The 27,243-nt window shown below is 27.7% G+C and overlaps 2 protein-coding genes and 1 pseudogene across 2 annotated transcripts, besides 1 other annotated feature; 1 reads left to right on the top strand and 2 right to left on the bottom strand.

Annotated features, from left to right (window-relative positions):
• Positions 1–1,030: 1,030 nt before the first annotated feature.
• Positions 1,031–9,009, bottom strand: PF3D7_1240400 (erythrocyte membrane protein 1, PfEMP1; the record flags this gene model as incomplete). The annotated part of the gene is made up of 2 exons (XM_001350761.1): positions 1,031–2,461; positions 3,577–9,009. 2 exons carry the CDS (start codon positions 9,007–9,009, stop codon positions 1,031–1,033), a joined length of 6,864 nt encoding a protein of 2,287 aa, XP_001350797.1.
• A 1,424-nt stretch (positions 9,010–10,433) lies between these two features.
• Positions 10,434–19,371, bottom strand: PF3D7_1240300 (erythrocyte membrane protein 1, PfEMP1; the record flags this gene model as incomplete). The annotated part of the gene is made up of 2 exons (XM_001350760.1): positions 10,434–11,816; positions 12,814–19,371. 2 exons carry the CDS (start codon positions 19,369–19,371, stop codon positions 10,434–10,436), a joined length of 7,941 nt encoding a protein of 2,646 aa, XP_001350796.1.
• Positions 19,372–22,358: 2,987 nt separating this feature from the next.
• PF3D7_1240200 lies at positions 22,359–24,915 on the top strand (annotated as a pseudogene).
• Positions 22,359–24,915: a sequence feature (erythrocyte membrane protein 1 (PfEMP1), pseudogene).
• Positions 24,916–27,243: the final 2,328 nt, after the last annotated feature.

Here is a 27,243-nt window from a genome sequence, read left to right as displayed (position 1 = left end):
TAATAATTATAATAATAACAATATTTTGTTTCTTATTTATTATTAAAATATCTAGAACATGTACTACATATATATCTGTTTTTGGATAGATAAGCGACAAACATGTATCTGTATTTTCAAAGAAATATTAATATATGTATTTTTATTATTTTTTTTTTTCAATATGATATATATTTTTCTAACATATGTATTTTAATATCACAAGTAATTTTATAAAAAATATAATTTTTAATACATATGTTTTTTTTTTGATAAGTATTATTATATTGTATGTATTCATTTATATATATGTTTTTTTAATATATGATCTACATATGTATGTTTGTCTATTTGTTTCGATAGGTCCTCATTTATATATAAATATAGTCAATACGTATTTTTATAAATAGGTTCGATCTATCGATTATTCTTCATGTTGTGTTTTTTTTTTTTTTTTTTTTTTTTAAATATCATAAAAAGTAAAAAATAAAAAAGAACAATATTAAATTTTAATATTAATATTATCACTAATAAAACTAATAGTTATACTACTATTAATACTTATAATAATACAAATAGTAATATTAATAACAAATAATAAAATATTATTTTATTATATTATATCTTTTTTTTTAATATTTTATATTTTTAATCTAAATAATATTAACTACTATGGTCATTAAAATATATATATATATATATATAACACTACATATATGTATGTAACACTATACATATACATACGACTATATATAATAAGACCATCATATTAAAAAATATAATATAACATAATATACAACACAATATAATCATGTTATATATATATATGTATTAAAAATATCATATAATTTATAACACTAAAAATTCAATACAAAAAAAAAAAAAAAAATACATAAAAAATATGCAAATAAAAAATAAAATCAACAAATAAAAAAATATATTCCACAAATAAAATCAACAATTAAAAAAAATATATTCCACAAATAAACTCTACAAATAAAAAATATAAACTCCACATAAAAAAATAAAAATCAAACATACATCCATAATTTCATATATTCCATATATCCGCTATAGGATATTGCTGTTCGACCACTTCCCGATTATTTGAATTCATTTCAATTTGTATTTTGGTAGGTTTTTCTATAGGGTGTTGGTTTTGGTTGTTTTTATCCACAAAATTTTTGTTAATATCTGCAGGGTTGCGGTGGTTATAGGTGGAGTTGTTACTATCCACAGGGTTATTCTTATCTACAAGGTTATTGTTGTTATCCATAGATGTTTTATCATCATCATTTACATCATAATAGATATCATCTTTATAAAAATCATAGTAGTAGGGTTCGTTATACTTTTCTAGATCATCCAGCATAGTATCCATAGTAGATTTGTTGGGGGTTGTATCCATATTCTTAAATTCATTCTTTGTTTTAGGATTATCCATATGTATTTGTATAGAAACGTCAGTATTCAACGTTTTGTTACTATCACTAGGGTGAGTGTTACCACTATGTGTCTCATTTTCCCACTCTTCTTTCAATTTGGCTAATCGTTCGTGATGATTTTCCCACTTTTCGCACATATCTCTATGTCTATCTAACCATGTATGGAATAGTTCCAGTTGGTTGTGGATGGGGTCACTATTTGTTAGTTTGGCAACACTATGTATACTTGTTTGTTTCACATGATTTGTTCCAAATAATTCATTTTCTTTTCGTTTCAACATTTCATCATATATATCAATATGTTGATTACCACTTAGTGAATCATTAATTAAATCTATACCACTGTATACAGTATTTTTACCACTTATTGGAATATCATCCATAATATTAGTACTCATATTAACATTATAATTATATTCTTCTCCAGTATATAAATCCCTATCATGTATAGATGTAATAAAAGGTTTTTGGTCCACATTAAGACGTGACATGGTAGGATGGGTATTATTATCCACATTATCATGTGATGGGGTAGTATTATTGGTATTTGTTGGAATAGTTCCACTACTATAATCATTTGGTATATCATTTGGTTGTTCACTTTGTAACATATTAGATATAAAATCATCTTTCAATTGATTCCACTCATTATCTGTAATTTTACTACTAGGTATACCATCATTTTGTATATCATTTTGTGTATCACTAGGTGTGTTTTTACCACTAGCTGTTGTGTTGTTACCACTAGGTTCTAGTACTACTTCAATCAATGTTTTATATTTAGGAGCACGTGGTACATATATATCATTAATATCCAATTCTTCATACTCACTTTCTGAGGAAGTTACATCAGTTGTATCTTCGTAGTAGTGTCCACTATCACTATCTCCTTCCATATAAATATATGTTTTACCTTTATATCGATCACTAACATAGGGGATATATCTATTTTTTGATTTCGGGGTAGGTGTTCCATAATCACTTTTGGGTATTTGCAGTATTTGGAATAAATTTCCAACAGATGATTTGGTTTTTTTCTAAAAAAAAAATGAACATATATGTGTATATGTATATATATGTATTTAGGTATATATTTATGTATGTATGTATGTATGTAGTTATGGGTATATATATATATATATAATATGTATATGTATGCGTATATGTGCATGTAGTTATGGGTATATATATATATAATATATATATGTATGCGTATATATGAATGTAGTTATGGGTATATATATATATGTATGTGTATATGTGAATGTAGTTATGGGTATATATATATATAATATATATATGTATGCGTATATGTATATGTGCATGTATTTAATTTAATTTTTTTTATTTTATTTAATTAAATTGTTTTATTTATTATTTTTTTTTATTTAATTCAATTTTTTAATTTTTTTTTATTTTATTTAAATAAATTTTTTAATTTTTTTTTTATTTAATTTAATTAAATTTTTTTATTTTTTTTTATTTAAAGAAATTTTTTTTTTTTTTAATTTTATTTTTTTTTTTAACATTTTTTCCCTTTTCTTTTTATTTTATGATATATATTTTTATTTTAATATATTTTTTTCTTTTTTTTTTATTTTTTTTTTTAACATTTTTTCCCTTTTCTTTTTATTTTATGATATATATTTTTATTTTAATTTTTCTTTTCCTTTTTTTTTTATTTTATGATATATATATTTTTTTTTATCATTTTTTTTTTCTTTTTTTTTTTATTTAATAAATTTTTTTTTATTTTATTTCTAATAAGTTTTTTTTATAATCATTTTTTTTAAATATATAAAATTTTCTTTAATTTCTTTTTGATAATATTTTTCATTTTTTATTTTATCAAAATTTATATTTTTATTTTAATTTTTATTATTTTTAAAATCTTTTTCTTTTTTTTTTTTTTTTTTTTATTTTAATAATTTTTTTCTTTTTTTCTTTTTTAATATAAATATATATATATAAAATATATATATAAAACACATACATGTAAATCCATATATATATATCCAAACATACGAACACATACATATACAGAAATATATATATATACATACACATATATATACATATATATATATCCAAACACACCCATACATACATATACACAAAACGCATATATATCCACATATATACTTCCATTTACCTTTAGATAAAAATAAGTGAACGCAGCAAAACCAATACCCACACTCCACATGATGGTAGAAGACATGAGGGCGGGTTTCATGAGGGGGTGGTCCAATACATTTGAGGGGGTTGGATTCGAGGTTTTTTTGGTTTTGTCGCTTTTTTGTCTTCTTTTGGTAATTTTTCTCGTTCCGGTGCCGGGGGGGTTTTGGTCGTGGTTGGGTCTAGCACTAGGTGCTGGTGCTGGTGCTGGTGCTGGTGCTGGTGCTGGTGCTGGTGCTGGTGCTGGTGCTGGTGCTGGTGTTGGTGCTGGTGTTTGTGCTGGACAAATGTTCGGTTGCACCACTTGGTTTTCTTCTTCTTCTTCAAGGGGTATATAGTCATCGTCCTCTTCAAAGGCGGTGGGGGTGGTGGTACAGTCGTTGGCACTAGTTTGGAAGCGGTTGCACTCACCAATTTTATCTTTAAGCTTTTCAAGCAAACATTTAACAAGATCGTTCTCTTCACGATTTCCTGACTTCCAAGCGCAATTACATCCATATATGTTCTCTAAATCATCTAAGGTTTTAAAATGTTTTTTATCATTTGTAAGAGCAATTCGAGGTATCAAGTCCTGCAAAAAACTTCTCACATTGTAATCATTTGAATCAGTAACATTATATTGCTTAAAGAAACGTTCTTTTATTTTTCCCCATTGTGTCCTTTTCTGATTTATCCAATGTTCTACACATTTACATTTATCTTTACATTTATTTTTGCATGCAAATCCTTCACCATTATTCGTACAATGTGAAAATTTGGCATTAATTTTAATATAATCTTGTAAAAAATATTCTAACCATCGTTTAAACAATGTTCTAATTAATACGTTTTTTTTATCATGTATATCCTTATTAAAATTTTCCAGAACACATACATCTACATCACAAAATTTACCACATTTCCATTCATCTTTTCTAATACCTTTAAAAATATCTGCATCTTTACAAGCCTCCTTTAAACCTTCATCTTTAATTTCCGTTGTACTGTTATCACTCACAAGCATACCTATATCTTCAGTAGGTTGTCCCATGGTTTCAATATCTTCTGCAGAAATATCCGTTTTTCCATCGCACTTCCTTTTTGTATTACCACCACAAACATCTGAATTACATTTAAGTTCATTTAAAGAACATGGTTTACAATCTGTTGCAGGTCTAAATGTTACATTTGGTTGTCTAAAATTTAATTTATCCTCTTCATTCCCATTTCCATTATCCTCTGCACTATTAATTTTAGAACATGGTCCGTTTTTTAAATTTTCTAAAAAATCTCCAGCAGTAGTGTATGTATCTAGTGTTCTAGAAAATGCACTATCATTCTTATTATTTTTAGCAATTGCTTTTTGGTGAACATATATTTTTTCTTGTTTTTCATATTCCGCTTTTTTGGTATTTATCCATTTTCTATAATAACTACAAGATGTGGCACAACTGGAACCAATGAAATCCCCCCAAAATACATCCTTATCTGGAACTATTTGTTCACAGTTAAAACCATCCCCATCATTAGATCTATTGGTATTTTCATCACCACGACAATCCACTTTAATTTGTTTCAACCTCTTTTTCCTCTCTTTACAAAAATTTTGACCCCATTCGTGCAGGTAACGAAAAAACGTAGGTATTTCCACAAATTCTTTTAATTTGGGGTTGTTGAGGGGGTCGCCAGTACCACTATTTTCGTCGAGTTTGACTATGTCGTATTTGTAGGTTTTTTCGTATGTGCCTTCTGTGTTGCCGGTTGTGCCAGTTGGGAGGCGAGGGCTTCCGTTTTGGGTGCTGGTTGTGACAGGGTTGTCGGTGTTGTTTTCTCCGAAAAATGCCTTTTTCACACTTTCATTATGTTGTGGTTTTCCGTCTTTTTTCTCACTATCTGTATAGGTTAAAGCACATATCATTCCATTCCAAATATACTGCGCGAAGTCGCCCCACCAGGTTTTACGTTGTTCGTCACTAGGTTCTTTGTTACCACTATTTAAAATTTTATCTATAGCTTCTTTTATGTTCTGTTCTCTTTGCAACATATCTTTGTCACCACTCTTTTTTAACGTGTCAATCATCGTGGTATCACCAAATAATATATCCCTATAATCTCCTAAAGTATAAAACATCTGACGCAAGAAATCTGGTGGGATTGTGCCATCATTTAATTTGTTTTGGGGGTTGTCACTATCTGTAACGAGGGAGGGGAGAGAGATGAGGCCGTTGCTATGACCGGGTGATGCTGTTGGTTGTGCTCCGTTAACTACTGCTGTCATTCCATATCCTGCTCCGGAGGTGAAAAAGGGTAGGTCTCCATTTCGTTGTAGTTCCGCCAACTTTTGTAACGCCCACTCTTTTTTGTATCTATCCCATAAAAAAAAAGTCTCTATTGCCGCAGATTGGATGAACGCCTCACGCAGTTTGTCACTTTGTGAGGACTCTTTATCACTAGGTGACGACGCTTCACCTTGTGTCTGTGGTTCACCACTAACTACTGTGTTACCCACTGTTTTTGCCCACTCCTGTAGTTTCTGTATGTATAATCGTCGTCTTCGTGGTGGGATACATATGGCGCCGTCCTTATCACCACTTTTTTCACCACTTTCACTGGTTTGACGTGCGACACGACGATTGGCGTCACCATTACCCTCGCTAGTGGCTTTTTGATCACCACTTGGTGTGACACACTTCCATCCTAAACGTGAGTTGTTTTTGGCATATTTTTGTTTACATGCGACTTCTTTAAATTGTTCGGGGTTCTGAAAGAGTTTGTCCACTATGTCACATGGCTTCTCCGCATTGTCTTGTGTTGTAGGTGCCACCGCCTCTTGTTGTGTTGTCTCTGCGGTTGACGACTCCCCGTCCGGGTCTTCCGACTCCGCCTCCTCCGGCTCCGCTTGTGGTGATTCCTCCGTGTCATCTTCGTCTTCTTCTTCTTCTTCGTCTGTGGAGAGTTCTTCTTCCTCATCACCACCCTTGGTGACAGATGGAGGTCTGTAACCTGCTGCAGTGCGACCGAGGCCTTCATCTGGACACGTTTCTTTGTGTGTATCTAGGCATTCACCGGCTTCGTCTCCTTCATGTTGTAGTAATTTATCAATTGTGGTATTATCTTCGCCACCACTAGCACCTGCTTCTTCTTCTTTATTTTTTTGTTTTTCCTTTTCCAACATGTTCTCAATTCCTTTTAATTCCTTTGCATTCCCATAACCATCTTTAATATCTTTGAAAAGATCCTCTATGTTCAAAACTGTTTTAAGAACAAAATCAGCGGTCATTACTCCGCCAAGAAGTCCTCCTTTACTGCCAAAATCTTGCGTGTTAAAATGTATTTTGATTTGCCCCCATTCTTTTTCTTTTTTATCAATCCATTTTTGAAAACATTCACATTCTTTTTTACATTCTTCTTTACATTTCTCACGTTTAGATTTATTTATACAACTGTTAACTTTTCCTCTCCAATACATAGAATCGTTCAAAAAACGTCTTATCCAAAAGTAAAAAAAATCATGGAATGTCTTTTGGATTTCCTTAGGTTCCTTTTCAGAATTGGTTTTCTTTACTTCTTTTTTTTCTTCTTCTTCTTTTTTTAATATACATAATCCGCCTCCATTTTTTACATCCTTCTCATAGACCTCGTCATCCTCACCCTCTTCAACTTTATCCAGATGTTTAAATTCATAACATTTCCATTCATCATAAAGTTCCTTCTTTTCGCTATTACCACCACTTCCACCACCACCACCACCAGTACCATTTTGTGTTTTAGTGCAAAAGTCTTTCAATTTTTTTCCAATTTCTGTTGGTTCATCACCACTTTTAAGGATTTTAATTTCAGTAGATGTTGCGCCCTTTTTAGGCTTATAAAGTTTTATATTGCATTTATCATCGTCTGCTTTGGTTATCCATTTACCATCTTTCTTTTTCATTCCACAATGAGGACAGGGTTTACAATATTCCGAATGATAAAATGTTCCTTCATCATTCTTATTTTTATTAAGACTAATATCAGCTGTTTTAAAATTAATTTTTTCTTCTTGTTCATTAATACCTTTACATTCTTTTTCATTATTTAATAATTCCAAAAAATCATCGACTTTTTCATAGCCGCCTTTAAGTTTTTCATAAAATTCTTTTACATAAAAATTATTAATAGGACCATTTGACGTTTTTTTTGTTGTTGTTGTTCCGTTTGATGTTCCGTTTTTATATTTTTCTATTTCTTTATCATATTTTCTTTTTTGTTTTAGAAATTCTTTTTTCTGGTTATCTATCCAAGTTTCATACATACGACACCAAAAAGAACATTTAGTACACTCATCACCTATAGCATACTTACCTATTGCTCTAATAGTTTTTGTGCAATCATATCCATTACCACTACAATATCGATCTGTACCATTATCTCCACGACACTGTTTTTTAACATCATTTAATTTTTTATTTTTTTTCCTACAAAAGTCTTCTGCCCATTCCTCGAACCAGCGAAGATACTGCGGCACATAGTCAAAATAGGTTGGGGGATCGGTATTTGGCTTGTCGGCATTTGGCTGGTCGTCGTTACACCGGCAGTAACCTTTAGTTGGACTTTCTCCATTACATGTATTTCTAAAATAGTTAAAAGCCTTAGCGTCGCACGTGATAGCTTTCCATACCTGTCTTCTATTAGCATACCACCAATCTTCTCTTAATTGATAATAATTTTTAGTATCACCTTCGTAGCGATCTTTTTTATCCAAATTGCCATATATATTCTTGAAAATTGTTTTCAAATTTTCTTCTAATTCATCTCTTTGTTTTTTTTCCTCATCGTCATAACCGAGATACAGATCTTTTCCTCTTACAATATCTCCTATATCTGCAAAACTTCGTGCCAAGGCTGTACATATATCCGTATCGGAATCATTATTCGGTTGTTTATATTCTTTATATTTTTCTACTAATGATTTGCCTTCATATTTTGCTGCATAACACACCTCGGCCAGCAGAACATTTTTATCCTTGATTTTCGTTGAGTCCATTTTTTCCATATTTTTGTTGCATACATGTAATCGTCTGAGTGGAGCACATGCTCCACCAGTTACATTACGATTATTACCTTTTATTCTATGATCAGTGCATTGGCCACCAAGTGTATCCGAAAAACGTGGTACTTCTTCTCCTTTTGCATCTTTTCCTATTCCGCACGGATGCCGTTCACTGTTAGCATCACCAATAGCCTTACTACGATAATCCTCTACAAGTCTGCATGGATCTGTGGTGCCACGTGTTTCCGAATTATAACCATTTGCTGTGTTCAAATCTCCTTTCAACGCCTCTTTATATGTTTGAGCTTCACTTTTCACTTTTTCATTGTACACGTCTTTCCCAATCATATCCAAAAGTTCCTTGGCATTTTTGGCACTACTGTATGTAGTGGATGGCGCCATGGTTGCGACAACATGATGTCATACATACATACGTGGTTTATATCGTGGCATACATGGTTCGTGTGGGCGGTGGAGTGGTAGGTGTTTGGTAGGGGTATGTATGGTATGTATGTATATATGTATGTATATATGTATGTATGTTATGGGAGTATTGTGATATGATAGTATAATAATAATAGTATTGTGTTGGAATATATATATATATATAAGTATTATATATATATTTATATATATATAGTAATTATAATAGTAGTAATATTATAATATATATAATATATATATATTAATAAATAATATTTAATATGTATATAATAATACTTATTAGTTTTATATATATATTTTTTAAAAAAATATATATTAATACTTTTATAATAAATTTAAATATTCTAACAAAAAAAAAAACAACAATTACATTTTATGAAAAATATTATATATATTATGTATTCCTTTATTTAAATATTTAATTATATATATTATTTTTTTATGTTTTATTTAATTTCTAAAATTTTTTTGAAAAAAAAAAAATACGAAAATACATACATATAAAAACATACATGTTTATATATTTAATTATAAACCTTAATATTTTTTTTTTTTCGCTTTATTTTAATTTATTATATATATATTTTAGAGATAACAACAGAGGCAAATATGTTCTTCTGTTTCTCTCTATCTATATTATCTATCATATATCTACATAAAAAAAATATATATGCATATATATATATATATATATTTATATTTTTCATTATATTAAAAATAATACATTATAAATATAATATTTTTTATTCTTATTTTTTTTTTATATTATAATTTATAATATACTATATAATATATGACATATGCTGTAATATAAGGTAGAAATAAGATCGAGAACAAAAGGGTATCGAAAAAAAAAAAAAAAAAAAATTAATAAAAAGGAGATAAAAAAAAATATTATATTATTAATTATAATAATTTTAAAATTATTTTTATTTAATGTTTTACATTTACTTAATATTAAGTTAAATGTATATATATAAAAGAATACGTATTCTTCGACCGACATATATACAAGAGCATACGTATTCCTCGAACATAAAAAAATATATATAAGAGAATACGTATTCCTCCAACGTAAATATATATAAGAGCATCCATATTCTTCAGGAAAAAAAAAAAAAAAAATAAATAAATAAATAAATATATAATATCAAATATATATATACATATTATACAAAAAAAAAAAAAAATTAAAAACAATAATTTAGTACATGAAAAATTATATACATATAATATATGCATGTACCAATCAAATATATGAAATAATTATAACTAAAACAAAAAATACAACATATTCCACAAATAAAATATAATATAATGCACACATAAAACAAAAAAAAAAAAAAATCAAACATATATATATATATACATACATACATATATTATATATCCCATACATCTGCTATAGGATATTTCTCTTTCACCAATTTGGTATTTACATCCATTTCAATTTGTACTTTACTAGGAACATCCATATTATTACTATCCACAGTTGATGCATCATGATCATTTACATCATAATAAATATCATCGTCATACATATCATAATAGTAGGGTTCATTATATTTTTCCAGATCCTCCAAGATAGTATCCATGGAAGAATTGTCAGGGTTACTATCCACGTAGGTGTCATCCACTTGGTTGGGGTTACTATCCACATATGTAAACTCATTTATAGGTTTAGGATTATCCATATGTATTTGTATGGAAACATCAGTATTTAACGTTTTGTTACTATCACTAGGGTGAGTGTTACCACTATGTGTCTCATTTTCCCACTCTTCTTTTAATTTGGCTAACCGCTCATTATCATTTTTCAACTTTTCGCACATATCTCTATGTCTATCTAACCATGTATGGAACAAATCCAACTGATTATCTATAGGATCACTATTACTTGATTTGGTAACATTGTGTGTATTAGTATGTTTTGGATGATTCGTTCCAAATAATTCATTTTCTTTTCGTTTTAACAATTCATCATATATATCAATAGGTTGATTACCACTATTTAATGAATCATTAATTAGGTCAATACCAGAATATACATTATTTGATACATATTTTGTGTCATCCATACTATTAGTACTCATATTAACATTATAATTATATTCTTCTCCAGTATATAAATTTCTATCATGAATAGAAGTAATAAAAGGTTTTTGGTCCAACGTATGACGTGACGGGGTAGGATGGGTATTATTATCCACATTATAACCTAACATATTTGGTTCCGTATTTTGTGTATTTTGTAACATATTAGATATAAAATCATGTTTCAATTGATTCCATTCTTCATCAGTAATGGGTGGTGGTGTATCACTAGGTGTTTTTGGTATATCACTAGGTGTATTTGGTGTATCGCTAGGTATACCATCATTTTGTATATCATTTTGTGTATCACTAGGTGTGTTTTTACCACTAGCTGTTGTGTTGTTACCACTAGCTGTTGTGTTTTTACCACTAGGTTCTAGTACCACTTCAATTAATGTTTTGTATTTTGGTGACTGATACGGATATATCTCATTAATATCCAATTCTTCATATTCACTTTCTGACGAAGTTACATCAGTAGTATCAGACATAAATGCATATTTTTCCTCTCCACTACTATCTCCTTCCATATATATATATGTTTTACCTTTATATGTATCACTCACATATGGGATATATCTATTTGATGATTTCGGGGTAGGTATATCATAATCACTTTTGGGTATTTGCAGTATTTGGAATAAATTTCCAACAGATGATTTGGTTTTTTTCTAAAAAAAAAAATTAACATATATGTGTATGTATATATATGTATTTAGGTATATATTTACGTATGTATGTATGTAGTTATTGGTATATATATATATGTATGTGTATATGTGAATGTAGTTATGGGTATATATATATAATGTATATATGTATATGTATATGTACACGTATTTAATTTTATTTTATTTTATTTTTTTTTTATTTGATTAAATTTTTTATTTTTTTTATTTAATTAATTTTTTTTTATTTTATTTAAATAAATTTTTTAATTTTTTTTTATTTAAATAAATTTTTTTATTTTTTTATTTAAATAAATTTTTTTAGTTTTTTTTATTTTTTTAAATATTTTTTATTTTATGATATATATTTTTATTTTAATATATTTTTTTGCTTTTTTTTTTATTTTATGATATATATTTTTTTTTTAATATATTTTTTTCTTTTTTTTTTATTTTATGATATATATTTTTTTTTTAATGTTTTTTTTTCTTCTTTTGTTTTTATTTTATTTCTAATAAATTTTTTTTTATTTTTTTTATAATCATTTTTTTTATATATAAAATTTTTTTTAATTTCTTTTTGATAATATTTTTTATTTTTTATTTTATCAAAATTTATATTTTTATTTTAATTTTTATTACTTTTAAAATCTTTTTCTTTTTTTTTTTTTTTTTTTTTTTATTTTAATAAATTTGTTTTTATATTTCTTTTTTAATATAAATACATATATATAAAATATATATAAAACACATACATACAAACATATATATATCCAAACATACCCACAAATACATATACAGAAACACATATACACAAATATATATCCAAACGCTCAAACATACATATACAGAAATACATATATATGAACATATATATATATATATATATATCGAAATACTCACAAATACATATACACAAACACTTATACATACACATATATATATATCCAAAAACACCCACACGTAAACATATCCCCCACACATATATATTCACTTTTACCTTCAAAAATAAAAGCGCAATCGAAGTCAAGGCCAATGCAATACCAAACGGGATAGTAGTTTTTAATATATCGCTGGTATTATCACTTGGGAGTGGTTTTGTTGGTGCTGCTGGAGGGGGACTATCTGCTGGTGGTTCTGGTGGAGGTAGGGCAGTTTCATCTTTTTTTTTTTTAGATTCTTCTTCTTCTTGTCGGTCTTCTTTGGGTACAACAGGGCGTGTTTTGTCACATTTTTCATCTTCTACCTTTGTTTTTTGGTCCACTGTTTCTTTTGGACAAATGGTCGGTGATTCCACTTTTTTTTCATTTTCGTCTTCATAATCATCTTCAGGGGGGGGTTCTTTACACTGTTCTTCTGGTTTACCACTAGGATAGTGTTGGGTTTTGCATTCATCAATTTTTTTTTCAAGATTTTTAATCATACATTCTATAGAATCCTGATTACTATCTTTTTGTTTATGCGCACTGAAACTACATCCACACGAATTATCGAACTGACTTAATTTTATAACCTCATTTTTAACGTCTGCAACAGGAATTTGAGGTATGAAGGTCTCCAAACAGCTTCTAACGTTAAAATATTCATCTGAAGGTTCACCTTTATATTGTTCAATGAAACGTTCTTTTATATTTTTCCATTCTCCCTTTTTCGTACTTATCCATGTTTCTACACATGTACATTTATTATTACATCCATTTATACATTTAGATTGTCCATTTTTGGTACAATTTAAAAATTTATGTTTAATTTTCTTATAATCTTCTAAAAAATTTTGTACCCAATGTGTAACCAAAGCTCTAATTGTTATAATTTGATCTTTGTTTTCCCCACTGGCTGTTTCCCTATTTCCTTCTTTCGGTTTACATACAACATAACCACATACATTACCACATGTCCATACATCTTTTCTAATACCTTTAAAGATACCTGCATGTTGACAATCCTTTAAACCATCATCAAATTTGTGGTCACTGTTATCACTAACAGTCATAAAAACTCCTTCAGTAGAAGTTATCATTTTTGCAATTTCTGTTGCAGCAATAGGCGTTTTTCCATTGCACTCCACTTTTGTATCACCACTACAAACTCCATTTTCACATTTGATTTTAAATTCAGAACATGAATCACAAAGATTTGTATGTTGAAATGTTTGACCTCCATTAAATTTTATTGTACCTTCTCCATTATCATTATTTTTACATGGTCCTAAACTTTTTAAAAAGTCTCCAGCTGTAGTCCAGGTTTTTTCTAGTTTTGTACAAAATTCTTTATCATCATTATTACGTCCAGCACCTTTACTTCCATTTACGTATTCTTTTTGTTGTTGACCATATGCACTTTCTTGTTCATCATATTCGTCTTTTTTTCTTCCTATCCATTTTTTATAAGATCTACAAGAATCCGCACAACTCCGACCTTCTAAATCCTTAAAAGTATTAGCTTCCTCAACGAGAACCTTTTCACATTCTTCTCCATCCCCACTATACTTTTGTTTATCATCTTTCGTACAATTATCCTTCACGTTTTTCAACATACGTGTCCTTTGTCGACAAAATGTTTCTCCCCATTCTTCAAGGTAACGGAAGTAGGGGGGTCGCGAAATGAACTGGGAAAGGGTTGGGGGTGTATCACCACTAGTGCCGGGGGAGGTGGTTCTGGGACCATCAGTAACACTATTTTCGTCGAGTTTTACTTGGTCGTATTGGTATTTCTCGTCTTTGGGTTTTTTGGTTGTTTCGTCCCAAAGTGCCTTTTTCACTTCTTCATTCTGTTGTAGTGCATTGCTTGTGCCTTTTGCGCCGTTATCTTCATAGGTTAAGGCACATATCATTCCATTCCATATATGTTCACCATTTTTTTGCCACCAGGTTTTAGGGGTTGTGCCACTAGTTTGTGGGGGACCAGGAGGTGTGACAGTAGAAGATGAGGAATGTCCACTAGATGAGGGGACGCCACCACTAGAAGATTGGTTGACACCAGTAGTAGCTTGGTTCTCATTCTTTGAAAAATGATTATCTATAGCTTGATTTATTTTATTTTCTCTTGTATACATTTCTTTATCACTAGGACTACCATCCTTTAACAAGTTCACCACCTCCATATTCTTCCCATCTAATATATCTCTATAATCACCTAAAGTATAAAACATTAATCTCAAGAAATCGGGGGGTATGGTACCAGTTTGTAACTGTTTTTCGGGGTCGTCCTCCGGTGACACTTCTTGTTCGAGGAGTGATAATCCAAGTCCCGCTCCTTCTTGTGCTGGTTGTTTTTTCTCCATTTTATACTTATGCCATGCAAAAAACGTCTCAACCGAGGCACTTTCCACGAAGGCGGTAAGGAGCGCGTCACCATTTGATGCGTGCGACGAGGTCGCCGAAGTGGTTTCACTCGACACCGCGGTGCCGTCTGTCAATCGTTTGAAACCACCAAGGTATAGTTTTCGCCTCCTGGGTGGCACACATATGGAACCCTTATCACTAGTGGGTTCACTACCACGTGGTTCGGCACTACGTGCGACACGTCGAGCACGAGCTTCACCAGTGGTAGTACTGTCACCACTTGGTACACATTTCCAACCTGTGGGTGCTTTGGGGCCATACTTTTGTTTGCAAGCCTGTGTTAGATTGCCTGGTGTAGTAAGTGCGGTTTTTACGATGGCGCAGACGTCTATTTGTGGTGTATCTTCTTTTTGTGGTCCCTTATCTTCCTGGTGGTTACTGACGTCCTCCTCCTCGCCGACGTCACTGCCGCCGCCTGCGTCGTCGTTTTCGAGTTCTTCTTCTTCGAAGTCTTCCTCATCGGATTCTTCATCATCTTCACCGTTGTCAATGCGTCCAGGTGTGATGATGTTGTCGTCTGGGTTGACGGCGACGCGACCACGTCCATCTGTTTGTTGATCCCTAGTGTTACATGTACACGCCAAATCGTACCCATGAGGTGGATTTTTAAAGGCATAATTCTTGTTTTCTTTGGCATCACTACTACGTGAGGTTAGGCCATTTTTATAATAACAAAACTCTTTTTGTTTCTGGCACCCCGTGATTGGGAGTTCTTGGTGGATGTAACCTTCAGGGGAACTATAGGGGGTGATCGGGGAGGCGGTGGAGGAAACCTTAGTGGTACTACTAGATCTAGTGGCGTTTTCATATTCTTTTTGTAATTCTTCGAAGAAATGTACCACTTGTTTATAGTCGGGATAACCACCCAAACCAATAGTACCAGATTTACCTACGTATGAGTATAATAGTGCGTATTGTATTTGCATAGGTACCCATTGAGGTTTCCATGTGTTAATAAAATTTGCATATGATGTACAAGCTTCTTTGCATTTCTCACATTCACCATCACTACTATCTTTCGTACAACCTTGACCATTACCCATACACTTAGCACATTGCATGAACAACTTGTCATACTCCTGTGATTGCGCTTTACAGAACCATTCGGCCCATTCAGTCATCCAACGCAATCTTTGTGGGATATAATCGTCAACAGGCACATCATGAACATCACATTTGATATTGTCACCATTGGGTGTTTCACATGTCATTGCGTTCCATACTTGACGTCTATTTGCTTCCCACCAGTCGGAACGTAATTGTTTATTTTCGTTGTCCTTTACATATTTGTCGTTGCCTTCGATGCCAGGATGTTTCTCTTTAATTTTTTTAAATATTGCTTTCAAATTTGTTTGCAGACTTTTTGCATCATTGTTATCGTCCCACAGATCTTTTCCTCGTATAATATCTCCAATATCAGCAAAACTGTAGCGTATAGCACGACATGTAGTTGCCTGATCTTTCCTCAGGCCATTTTTGCCATCATTTTGTTTTTCATTATACTTCTTTTTTATGAATTCTGCTTCGGATTTTGCTGCATGTAACACTTCTACCAAAAACTTGTCATTAACATTATTACTACCTATGACACTGGCATAATTTAATTTTTCTAAATTTGATGTACACATATGTTGACGTCGTGGAGGCATATAGACGTCAGTGTATGACGTATCATTTTTAATTGACCATACTTGTCCTATTTTAAGCCGATTACCTTTGTTATTACATGGATTATTTGAATCGCCCTTACCATTGGAATGATTTTTCGTTATTTGACATGCATCCGTCAACGGATTTGGCTTACGGCCATTATTAATTTTCGCGTTCTGTATATTTCCTTTTAACGCATTTCTACTACCATTACCATGCAATTGTTTTTGTGCCTTCCCCTGTAATATTTGCGCCACCGTGTTCGCCACCGCTTCGTATTGTTTGTTACTATCACCACTTGTGTCGCCACTACATGGATTTTTGAATTTTCTTGGTTCACAGTTTTTGCATGTTTCTGCGTCTTTTAATTCGTGATTGAGAAATTCATCAAGTATTGTTTTCTCTTCGGAAATATTTGCACCTTTCTCTTTTTTTTTCTTTTCCAACGTTTTCTTAATTCCTTGTATTGCTGTTGAATCCCCATAAGCTTCTTGAATAATTGGAAAATAAGACTCTTCCAAAACATCTTCAAGAACATAATAAGGAGGAAATGTTTGGTCAAAACCTGGTTGCTTGTCAAAATGGTCTTTTATATTTTTCCATTCTCCTTTTTTTTTATCAACCCATCGTTCATAACATTCACATTTTTTGTTACATCCATTTTTACATTTTTTCTCAGGATCTTCTATACATTTTTTAAGTTTGTCTCTCCATTCTATAGAATCGTTCAATAAATGTCGTACCCAAAAGTGAAAAAAATCATTGAATGTCTTTTGCTTTTTCCCATTTTTGTCGCCGTTCGTCTTTTCCAATATACATATTCCACCTGAACCATTTACATCGTCTTTATAGTCATCCTGTCCATCATTTTCTATATCTTGCTCTTCATAACATTTCCATTGTTCAGTTAGTTCCTGTTTATTAATATCATTTTTATCACAAAACTCATCTATTTTTTTTTTTATCTGATCACGTTCATCACCGAAGGAAAGGACGTTGATATCAGTAGATTCGGCATAATCTGTAATTGTATAAAGTTTTTTACCATCGCATTCACCACTTTCATTTTTTGGTTTCTCTTCAAATGTTCCCTTTCTTACTCCACATTCGGGACATATTTCACAATATTTCGAATAATAAAATGTTCCTTTCTGATCATTATTTTTATTATCATGTTTGGTAAAATCAATTGTTCCTTCGTCTTCACTAAACTTTGTGCATACTTCTTCTTTATTTAATAAATCTAAAAATTTATCAAGGCCCCCTTCAGGTATACCTTTAAGTATGTTATAAAATTTACTTTCATATCCATCATAATTACTATTACTACCACTACTACGTGCAGCTCGTTTTTTCCTACCACCACCACCTGATATTTCTGTTTCGTATTTCTTTTTTTGTTTTAGAAATTCTTGTTTTTGGTTTTCTAACCATTTTTTATAAAAACCACACCAAAAAGAACATTTAGTACACTCATCACCTATAGCATAGATATATTTGGCTCTAATAGTTTTTGTGCAATCAAATCCATCACCACTACAATATTTTTTATTATTTTCTCCACGACAATTTGTTTTAACGTTTGGTAGTTTTTTTTTTTTTTTACGACAAAAATCTTCCGCCCATTCCTCGAACCAGCGAAGATACTGCGGCACATAATCGAAATATGTGGGAACTGTTGCGCCTATACATCGGCAGTTACCTTGAGTCGCAGTTGGATGGTTTTCATCACTACATGTGTGTCGAAAATAATTATTACCACTCACAACGTGGCATGTGATAGCTTTCCATACTGTTTCTCTATTTTCTTCCCACCAATCTTCTCGTAATTGAAAATAATTATCTGTATCATTGTAGCGTTCTTTTGTGCCATTTTTCGTCGTCAACTCATTATATATATTCTTGAAAATTTCTTTCAAATTCTTTTCTAATTTTGTCTCTTCTCCTTTATCTCGACGATACAAATCTCTTCCTCTTATAATATCACCTATATCTGCAAAACTTCGTGCTAAAACGGTACATAATTGAGAACTAGAATTATTATTGTCTAGTTTATGTTTGTCATGTTGACCTCTTATTGATTGTCCTTCATATTGTGCTGCCATACACACCTCTAACAATAAATTATCTGTCGTATTAGTTTTACCAGCATTCATGTATGATAAATGATGATCACATAGAGACGAGCGTCGGTATGGAGCACATGCACCTTCACTTTTACCTTTATTATCTTTTATTTTACTCTTATCACATTGTGCTCCTTCTGTATCAGAAAATCGAACTTCTGGTCTATCTTCACAAGGATACTCCTTACCATGTCCCTTGGTAACATTAGTATGATATCTATAATCAAGATGGCATGGATCCGGTGATGTCGTTCCTTTAGGGGATTCATCTTTTGGATATGTTGCTCTTGACAAATTTCCTTTCAATTCACTTACATATTTTTTAGCATCTCTTTGTACTTCTGCGTGAACACTTTGTCCAATTTGATCCAAAAGCTCCTTCGCACTAGTGGCTTGATAATACTTAGGCCGAGAAGCACGCGATGACGACCGTACCATTGTGCCGACAACATGGTGTTATATAATTTTATAGATTACATTATTATTATCATAAATACAAGTATATATATATGTGTTCTTTTTTATATAGAGAGTGTATATATAGATAGAGAGTAACGGAAGAATAGAATATATATATATATATATATATATATATTATTGTTTGATTTTTTTTATACTTAAAAGGTATGTATACATATAAATATATATATATATATTTTTTTTGTATGTTATATTTATATTTATAAAAAAAAACCCTAGAGATGATAACATATAGAACTAAAATTCAAAAGAATACAGAAAAATTACAAAAGAATAGGAAAATACAAATTATAGCATATAAAAATATAAAAGAATACAAAAAATAAAAAAACAATACCAAAAAATACTAGAATACATAAAATAGAAAATATCGAATAATACAACATAGATATAAATATTATTTTATTATAATAAATTATAAAAACTATAAAAAAAACAAAAAAAAAAAAAAAAAAAGATTTTATGTATATCTGTTCACTTTATTTATTTATACATATAGATATATTTATATATATATATATATATATATATATATACAAATATATATATATAAATATTAGAGGTAAAAAAAAAAAAAAAGAGAGACAAAAAATGTTCTTCCGTTTCTCTCTATCTATATTATCTATCATATTTCTACATAAAAAACAATTCATATATAGATATATATATATATATATATATATTTATATTTTCCGTTATATTAAAAATAAAAATACATTATAAATATAATATTTTTTATTTTTTTTTATATTTATAATGTAATTTATAATATATATAATATAATATAATATAATATAATATAATATAATATAATATAATATAATATAATATAATATAATATAATATAATATAATATAATATAATATAATATAATATAATATAATATAATATAATATAAAAGAAATACATTATATGTATAAAAATATAAATATATATATTCAAATATAAGTTATTAATAAAAGGTTCATTTAATCTATATTAATGAAAAATTCTGTTATCATATATTACAATTTTATAAATATATGCATACCAATATATTCATATAACTAATGTCGTTTAAACACATACTAAACTATATATATGTTATAATTTATGTATGCAAATAATATAAACATAAATTATATAAAATACATATATAATACGTATATATATATATATATATATATATGGACTATATATAGAATACATAATACATATGCGTTCTATACAATAATTGATACCCCCAATAGTTATAATATTATTATATATATATATATATATGTTTGGCATATATTCCCAAAAAAACAAATTGAAATTCCCCCAAAATAACAAAAATCCAAAAAATACCAAAAATAATAAATATAAACAATTCAACATAGACATAAATATTTTAATATGTATACATGCATACCTACTCATACAACTAACATATATTCAACACACATATACCTTCAACCCTCTCCATTGAGCCATCAAACCTTCAAACCAAATATATATATACACCAAAGAAACTCATCAAAATATATGATGAAAAATGATATGATATGATATATATATATATATATATATATATTTATTTATTTAAATATATTCGTTATATATTCTGTATATATGTATTTCCTTATGTTATTTTTATTTTTAAAAATATATATATAGATATTCATAGGGAAAAAGAGAAAATTGTATCATATATATTTTTTTTTATATAAAATAAAAAAATTATTTATTCTTATTATTATTATTATTATAGATTTCGAAATAATAATAGTATAATAATAATGATAATAGAATGACAAAATAAAGATAAAAAAAAAATAAGAATATATATATATATACATATACATATACATATATATATTTTTTTTTCGATATATATTTTTATATTGTATGAATTCATTTATATACATATTTTTATTATATGATCTACATATGTATGTATATATGTTACCATAAGTACTCATTTATATATATTTTTTTTATGATATAATCTGTATATGTATATTTGTTTCTATTCATATTCATTTATGTATATATTTAATCGATACATATTTTCTTTAAATAGGCTTGATCTATCTATTTTTATTTTTAATGTGTTTTTATTTATTTTATTTTATTTTTAAATACCATAAAAAATAAATAAACAAAAAAGAACAATATTAAACCTTAATAGTAGTATTAATACGAACTATGTTACTGCAAATAATAAAACTAATCATAGGATTACTATAAATTCTACTAATAATAGTATTATTACTAATAATAGTATTATTACTAATAATAGTAGTATTAATAACAATAATAATAACAATAGTAATTATAAAAATAATACAAATAATAAAATATTATTTTATTTTAATTTTCCAGTAGTTTATATTTTTAAACTAAATAATATTAACGACTATAGTCATTATACTTAATATATATAACACTACGTATATGTATATAACATTGTATATAATAAGTCAACAACATTAAAAATATAATATAACATAATATATAATATAAAAACACAAAAACAAATAAAAAAAAAAAACATAACATAATATACAATATGCACCACCATTACAACCACAACTATCACGACAATTATACCACAGGAAAATACAAAAAAACACAGGTATTTTAACCACAAATACTATTATCACCACATATGTTTGAACCAAATATATTTAAAAAACCACAATTCAAAAAACAGCATATATTTAAACCACGTATATTAAAACCACATATATATGAACCACAAGTATATAAAATATTCCAAATGTCGCAGATAAGTGGGGATATATATATGTATTGGTATGTATGTGAATGTATATGTAACTCGATAAATATATGAATAGATGTGAAAATCATTAATTCATATAAATTGTTTAAACTTATTTAAGTAGCGCCACAAATAATATAAATACTCCTACACACATATATATATATATACATAAAATGGTAATAAAACATATATATTAATATCGCACATAACAAAAATGACGTTGAGCTCTTGTGGTACCACCAACAAAACCATGACGAATATCGCGAAAGACATACTGGAAGGGGAAGTGTCACGATTGAAGGCAAGGGATGTTATAGATAAATTGAAAGGTAGTATATTTGATGTAATATTTACGAATGATGTTTAATGAAAACATATTAGTAGAGAAATTTGCAACATTACCACGTCATATTACATTAATAATAGTTCATCAAATAATCCATGTGAAGGCAAAGATAAGGATGGTAAATGATTAACTATAAGAAAGGTATGGGAACCAGATAACAAAAATGTAAAACATAACCACAAAAATGTTATATTATCTCCTAAAAGACAATATATGTGTACAACGAATTTGGAGAATTTAGTTGTGGATAGTGTTACACGTACTGGTAATAATAATGCTAGCAATACCTTTTTGGGCGATGTACTTCTTGCTTCGAATAAAGAATCGCAAAATATCACACAATATCATCCTGGTGTATCGAGTAAAGACCAACCGGATGTATGTGGAGATGTACGTTACAGTTTTGCAGATATTGCAGATATTATAAGAGGCACAGATGTGTGGAGCAAACAAAGTCAACAGATGTTGCTACAAGGTTATTTAGAACAAACATTTGGTAAAATTAAAGACAAATTTAAAGGCACCGAAAAATATGATAGCGACAGCCACCACCCCCAAATATTATAAATTGCGTCAAGACTGGTGAGCAGTAAATCGAGAATATATGTAGAAAGAAATAACAAAGACTGTTTTACCTTTTGCGGGTGGTGCTACAAATTTTGGAATATGAACTGGTTTAATAGCTGAAACAAGTGTTCTAAGTGAAATAAACAAAACCATTAGTTTATTTAGAAGTATTGGTGATGATCCTGGTAGGCAAGGTGCTAGTCTTGCTCCTTAACCTGCTCCTGGTGTTGATGTTCTAGGTAACTGTGATACAAATCTCGTACCTGGTTCAGGTGGTGGTGCTAGCCAACATGATACACAAAGTATTAGTAGTAGTTCTTCTTCTTTATCATCAAGCAGTAGTAGTCCCCCTCCATCACAGAATCTAGACACATCACGTAGTAACCCGTCACAAGTATCACCACATGGAACCAGATAAATCGTATTACGGGGAGCACACGGACAATCAGGATCTGTACAAACAGTGTCCCCATCCAAATCATCAAAAACCTCAAAACACGACTCAAGTAATACATCCCCATTTGATTGATAACATCTTCTAGTCTACTTGTTAGAATAGTTTTTCCATTAGCCTCGACAGCGTTCCTTTTCTATTATTTGAAGGTAATAAATATATATATGTATAATTTGTGGGTTTTTTGGGGACATTTTTTATATATATTGATATATATGTGTGTTTTGTGTTGTATATATCTATATGTTTTATGTATATTTCATATATATTTAATATATGGAATTATATTGAAAAAAGGAAAAAGAAGAAAAAAAAAAGGAATATAGAAACAAACTTGTTCAAATCAAAATAAAAATTAAAAAAAAAAAAATAATAAATAAATAAACATGTATATACATTTATATTGCACCCATATATATTAATACATATATACCTACATATGCATCTTTTTTTTTTTTGTTTCTAGAAAAAGCCCAAACTTCGACCTACGAAGCTAATTCGTGTTATTGATATACCACAAAATGATTATGGAATACCTTATAAATCTTCTACCAATAGGTATGTACCTTACACAAGTGATCGATATATAGGAAAAACATACATATATGTAGAAGAATCACCAAGAAGTATAGACCACTATATCGATTATTATGGTGACACCACAGATATTACATCTTCGTTAGAAAGTGAATAGGAAGATATTGGTGTAAATAATATATATGTGCCTGGTAGTCCAAAATATAAAACTTTAATTAAAGTATTACTAAAATCAAGTAGCAAAACATATAATAAACAGGATACACCAGATAGTCATACAGATCATATGGAGGATATACTAATGACACCCATATCTATGATAAACATGATAGTAATAAACTTACAGATAATGAATGGAATCGATTGAAACAGGATTTTATATTACAATATTTTAAAGATTTACCAAACGGATTGAATAATCAATTACCTAATGAAAATACCATTGATGATAATATGTATAAGGATATCCAACATAATGATCATATTTTAGACGTTAATAAGGAAGAAAAACCTTTTATTACATCTATCCATGACAGATTTCTCGAAAATAATCAACAAAACACTTACAATATATAAAATGGAATGTTCCCGAAAATGTTAATAGCACTCCAAATAATATGGATATTCCTAAATGCACCTCAAAAAATTAATATTATGGAATATATTTTAATCAATGATTCATTAAACTGTGATTATAATGAAGTTATTAATATATATGTAAAGATGTTCAAACGAAAAGAAAACAAATTATATAGGATAAAATATACAAAAAATACAGTAACAAACACATACAACGAAATACATTTGTTTCATAAGCGGTTTGAAAGGAATCGATATATGTGTGAAATGTGGAATAATAAAAATAATAACAACAAAAAGTATGAAATTTTGAACAAAAATGAAAGAAGTATAGAAAAAAAAGAACAATATAAATTTCCATACCATATATAATACCTCTAAAGATATTATCAATAATATTAATAACAAATACAATTTGTCAAATGTAAATTTTTCTATGGAAATACATATGGACCAGTTTAATTCTACTAGCACCGATATTCTTAATGAGAATACATGCCCACATGGTAATATTAGTTTATATTAAATTCATAATAATATACAAGAAAAATATGAAAATGAGATTATATAATAATTTTATGGATCTACAATATATGGTGCTATCAACTGTAAATAAAATTTCAGATGATATATACTATCCTTTATCAAATATACGTAGTATATAAATTATTAATGTATATTTTTATGAAATGTTTTTTATAATTTTTTTAAAATCAATATTTATAGCTATTGTTTTATATTTCATTTAGGATGAATTATTAAAAGAAAAAATATATACATATATACTTATGATAAATTATATTTGTTTTATATGAGGTTTTTTTTTTTTTTTTTTATATCTATACGTTTTTAATAAATATATGTATAGCTTATATATTTATAATTAATTTATATAGATTAAAATTTCTTGCTTTTTTGATTTTTGTTAGTAATTATAAACATATTAAGATAAAACAATGTGTTTCTTGAAAGTAAGAAATAAAAATATATATATATATATATATTAAATATTATTTTATTTTTTCAAATAAACAGATCCTTATATATATATATATATATATATATATATATATATATATATATATATGTACATATATTCATTTATATATGGTGTCATAAAAAAGATTTTATATTTTTGTACCTTACGAATAATTAACTTTTAAATAATTTTATGCTTATTATTAAAAGATTAACTTGTTAAGGTACAACCATAAGATTGTCGATATGTTTAAAATGGATATTTTAAAAAAATTAAAATAAATAAATAAATAAAACTATATTATAATTTTCCTGTTTAATTAAAAATAAAATTAATAATAAAATGATATGTATTGAAAAGAAAGATTTTGTAAAATTAAAATATGGAAATGTATATAATAATTTAACACATAATGGATTTTTTTTTATACATATGTATATATATAAATATATATATATATATATATATATATTTTTAATAATATTATATTTAATTATTTTTATGATATCTTTAATAATGTTACTTTTAATAATAATAAAAATGCATTATATGATGTCCAATTGTTTTTCAGTACATATGTTTTAAATATTTTTTTAAAGGTATAGAAAAAATTTAAACTTTTGAACCTAATAAAAAATACAACATAAAATATAGATATAATATTAATTAAAATTGAATCTATATAAATAATTATTTATTTTTATATTGAGAAAATAAAAATTTCCCATATAAATTATTGATAAAAGGCACTATTGATAATTTAAATGAGAATGTAAATTTTTGATTAACAATTTATAGTTATTTTTAATATTATTATTAATAAATTTTTTTTTCTTTTTTATTTTATGTGAACATTTTATTTATTGGGAATAATATTAATATATATAATATTTCAAATGAATTATAATTTTTTTTAATATATTATGAAAAATAATATATAATCTCTATAAAATGTAACTTTGAATTTCTTCTAAATTTCACTGCTAAAGAATAAAAATAAAAGCGAATGGTATATATATATATATATATAATGTATATATATATTATATATATTTTTTTTTTGACACTAAAGTTTTTCAACTATGTACTATATATTCTTAATTATAATTAAAAAAAACTGTACAACTAATTTATATTGAAAATATGTTATTAAAAATGTTTCATAATTATATTAAAAAATAATAATAATAAAATAATTAATTTTTGATGGTTAAAAAATACATAATTTTATATAATAATTTCTGCTTTATTATAATATTATTCTTTAAAAGGATAAATTTACTTGGACTTTTTAATAATAATATTCTAAATTATCATATGATATAATATAAATAAATTTATATATTTATTTCATTAAATTTTTTCTTTTCTTTTTATTTTTTTTTCTCATATATGGAGAAAAAATTAAAAAGAAATTATTTTAAAAGCAAATTAAATAAATACAATATATATATATATATATATATATAATATATATGTAATATAATATTTTTTCTTTTAATTTCAATATAAGAAAACACAATATATAAATTTTTTTTTTTGTCAATTTTAACATGGGTTAAAAAATAAACTTATGAATTAACTAACAAATTTTTTTATAAATGTGGTAGTTATATATTTTT

Source organism: Plasmodium falciparum, assembly GCF_000002765.6.
Source record: "Plasmodium falciparum 3D7 genome assembly, chromosome: 12".
Classification (NCBI taxonomy): Eukaryota; Apicomplexa; class Aconoidasida; order Haemosporida; family Plasmodiidae; genus Plasmodium; species Plasmodium falciparum.
This window is presented reverse-complemented; position numbering and strand designations above follow the sequence as displayed.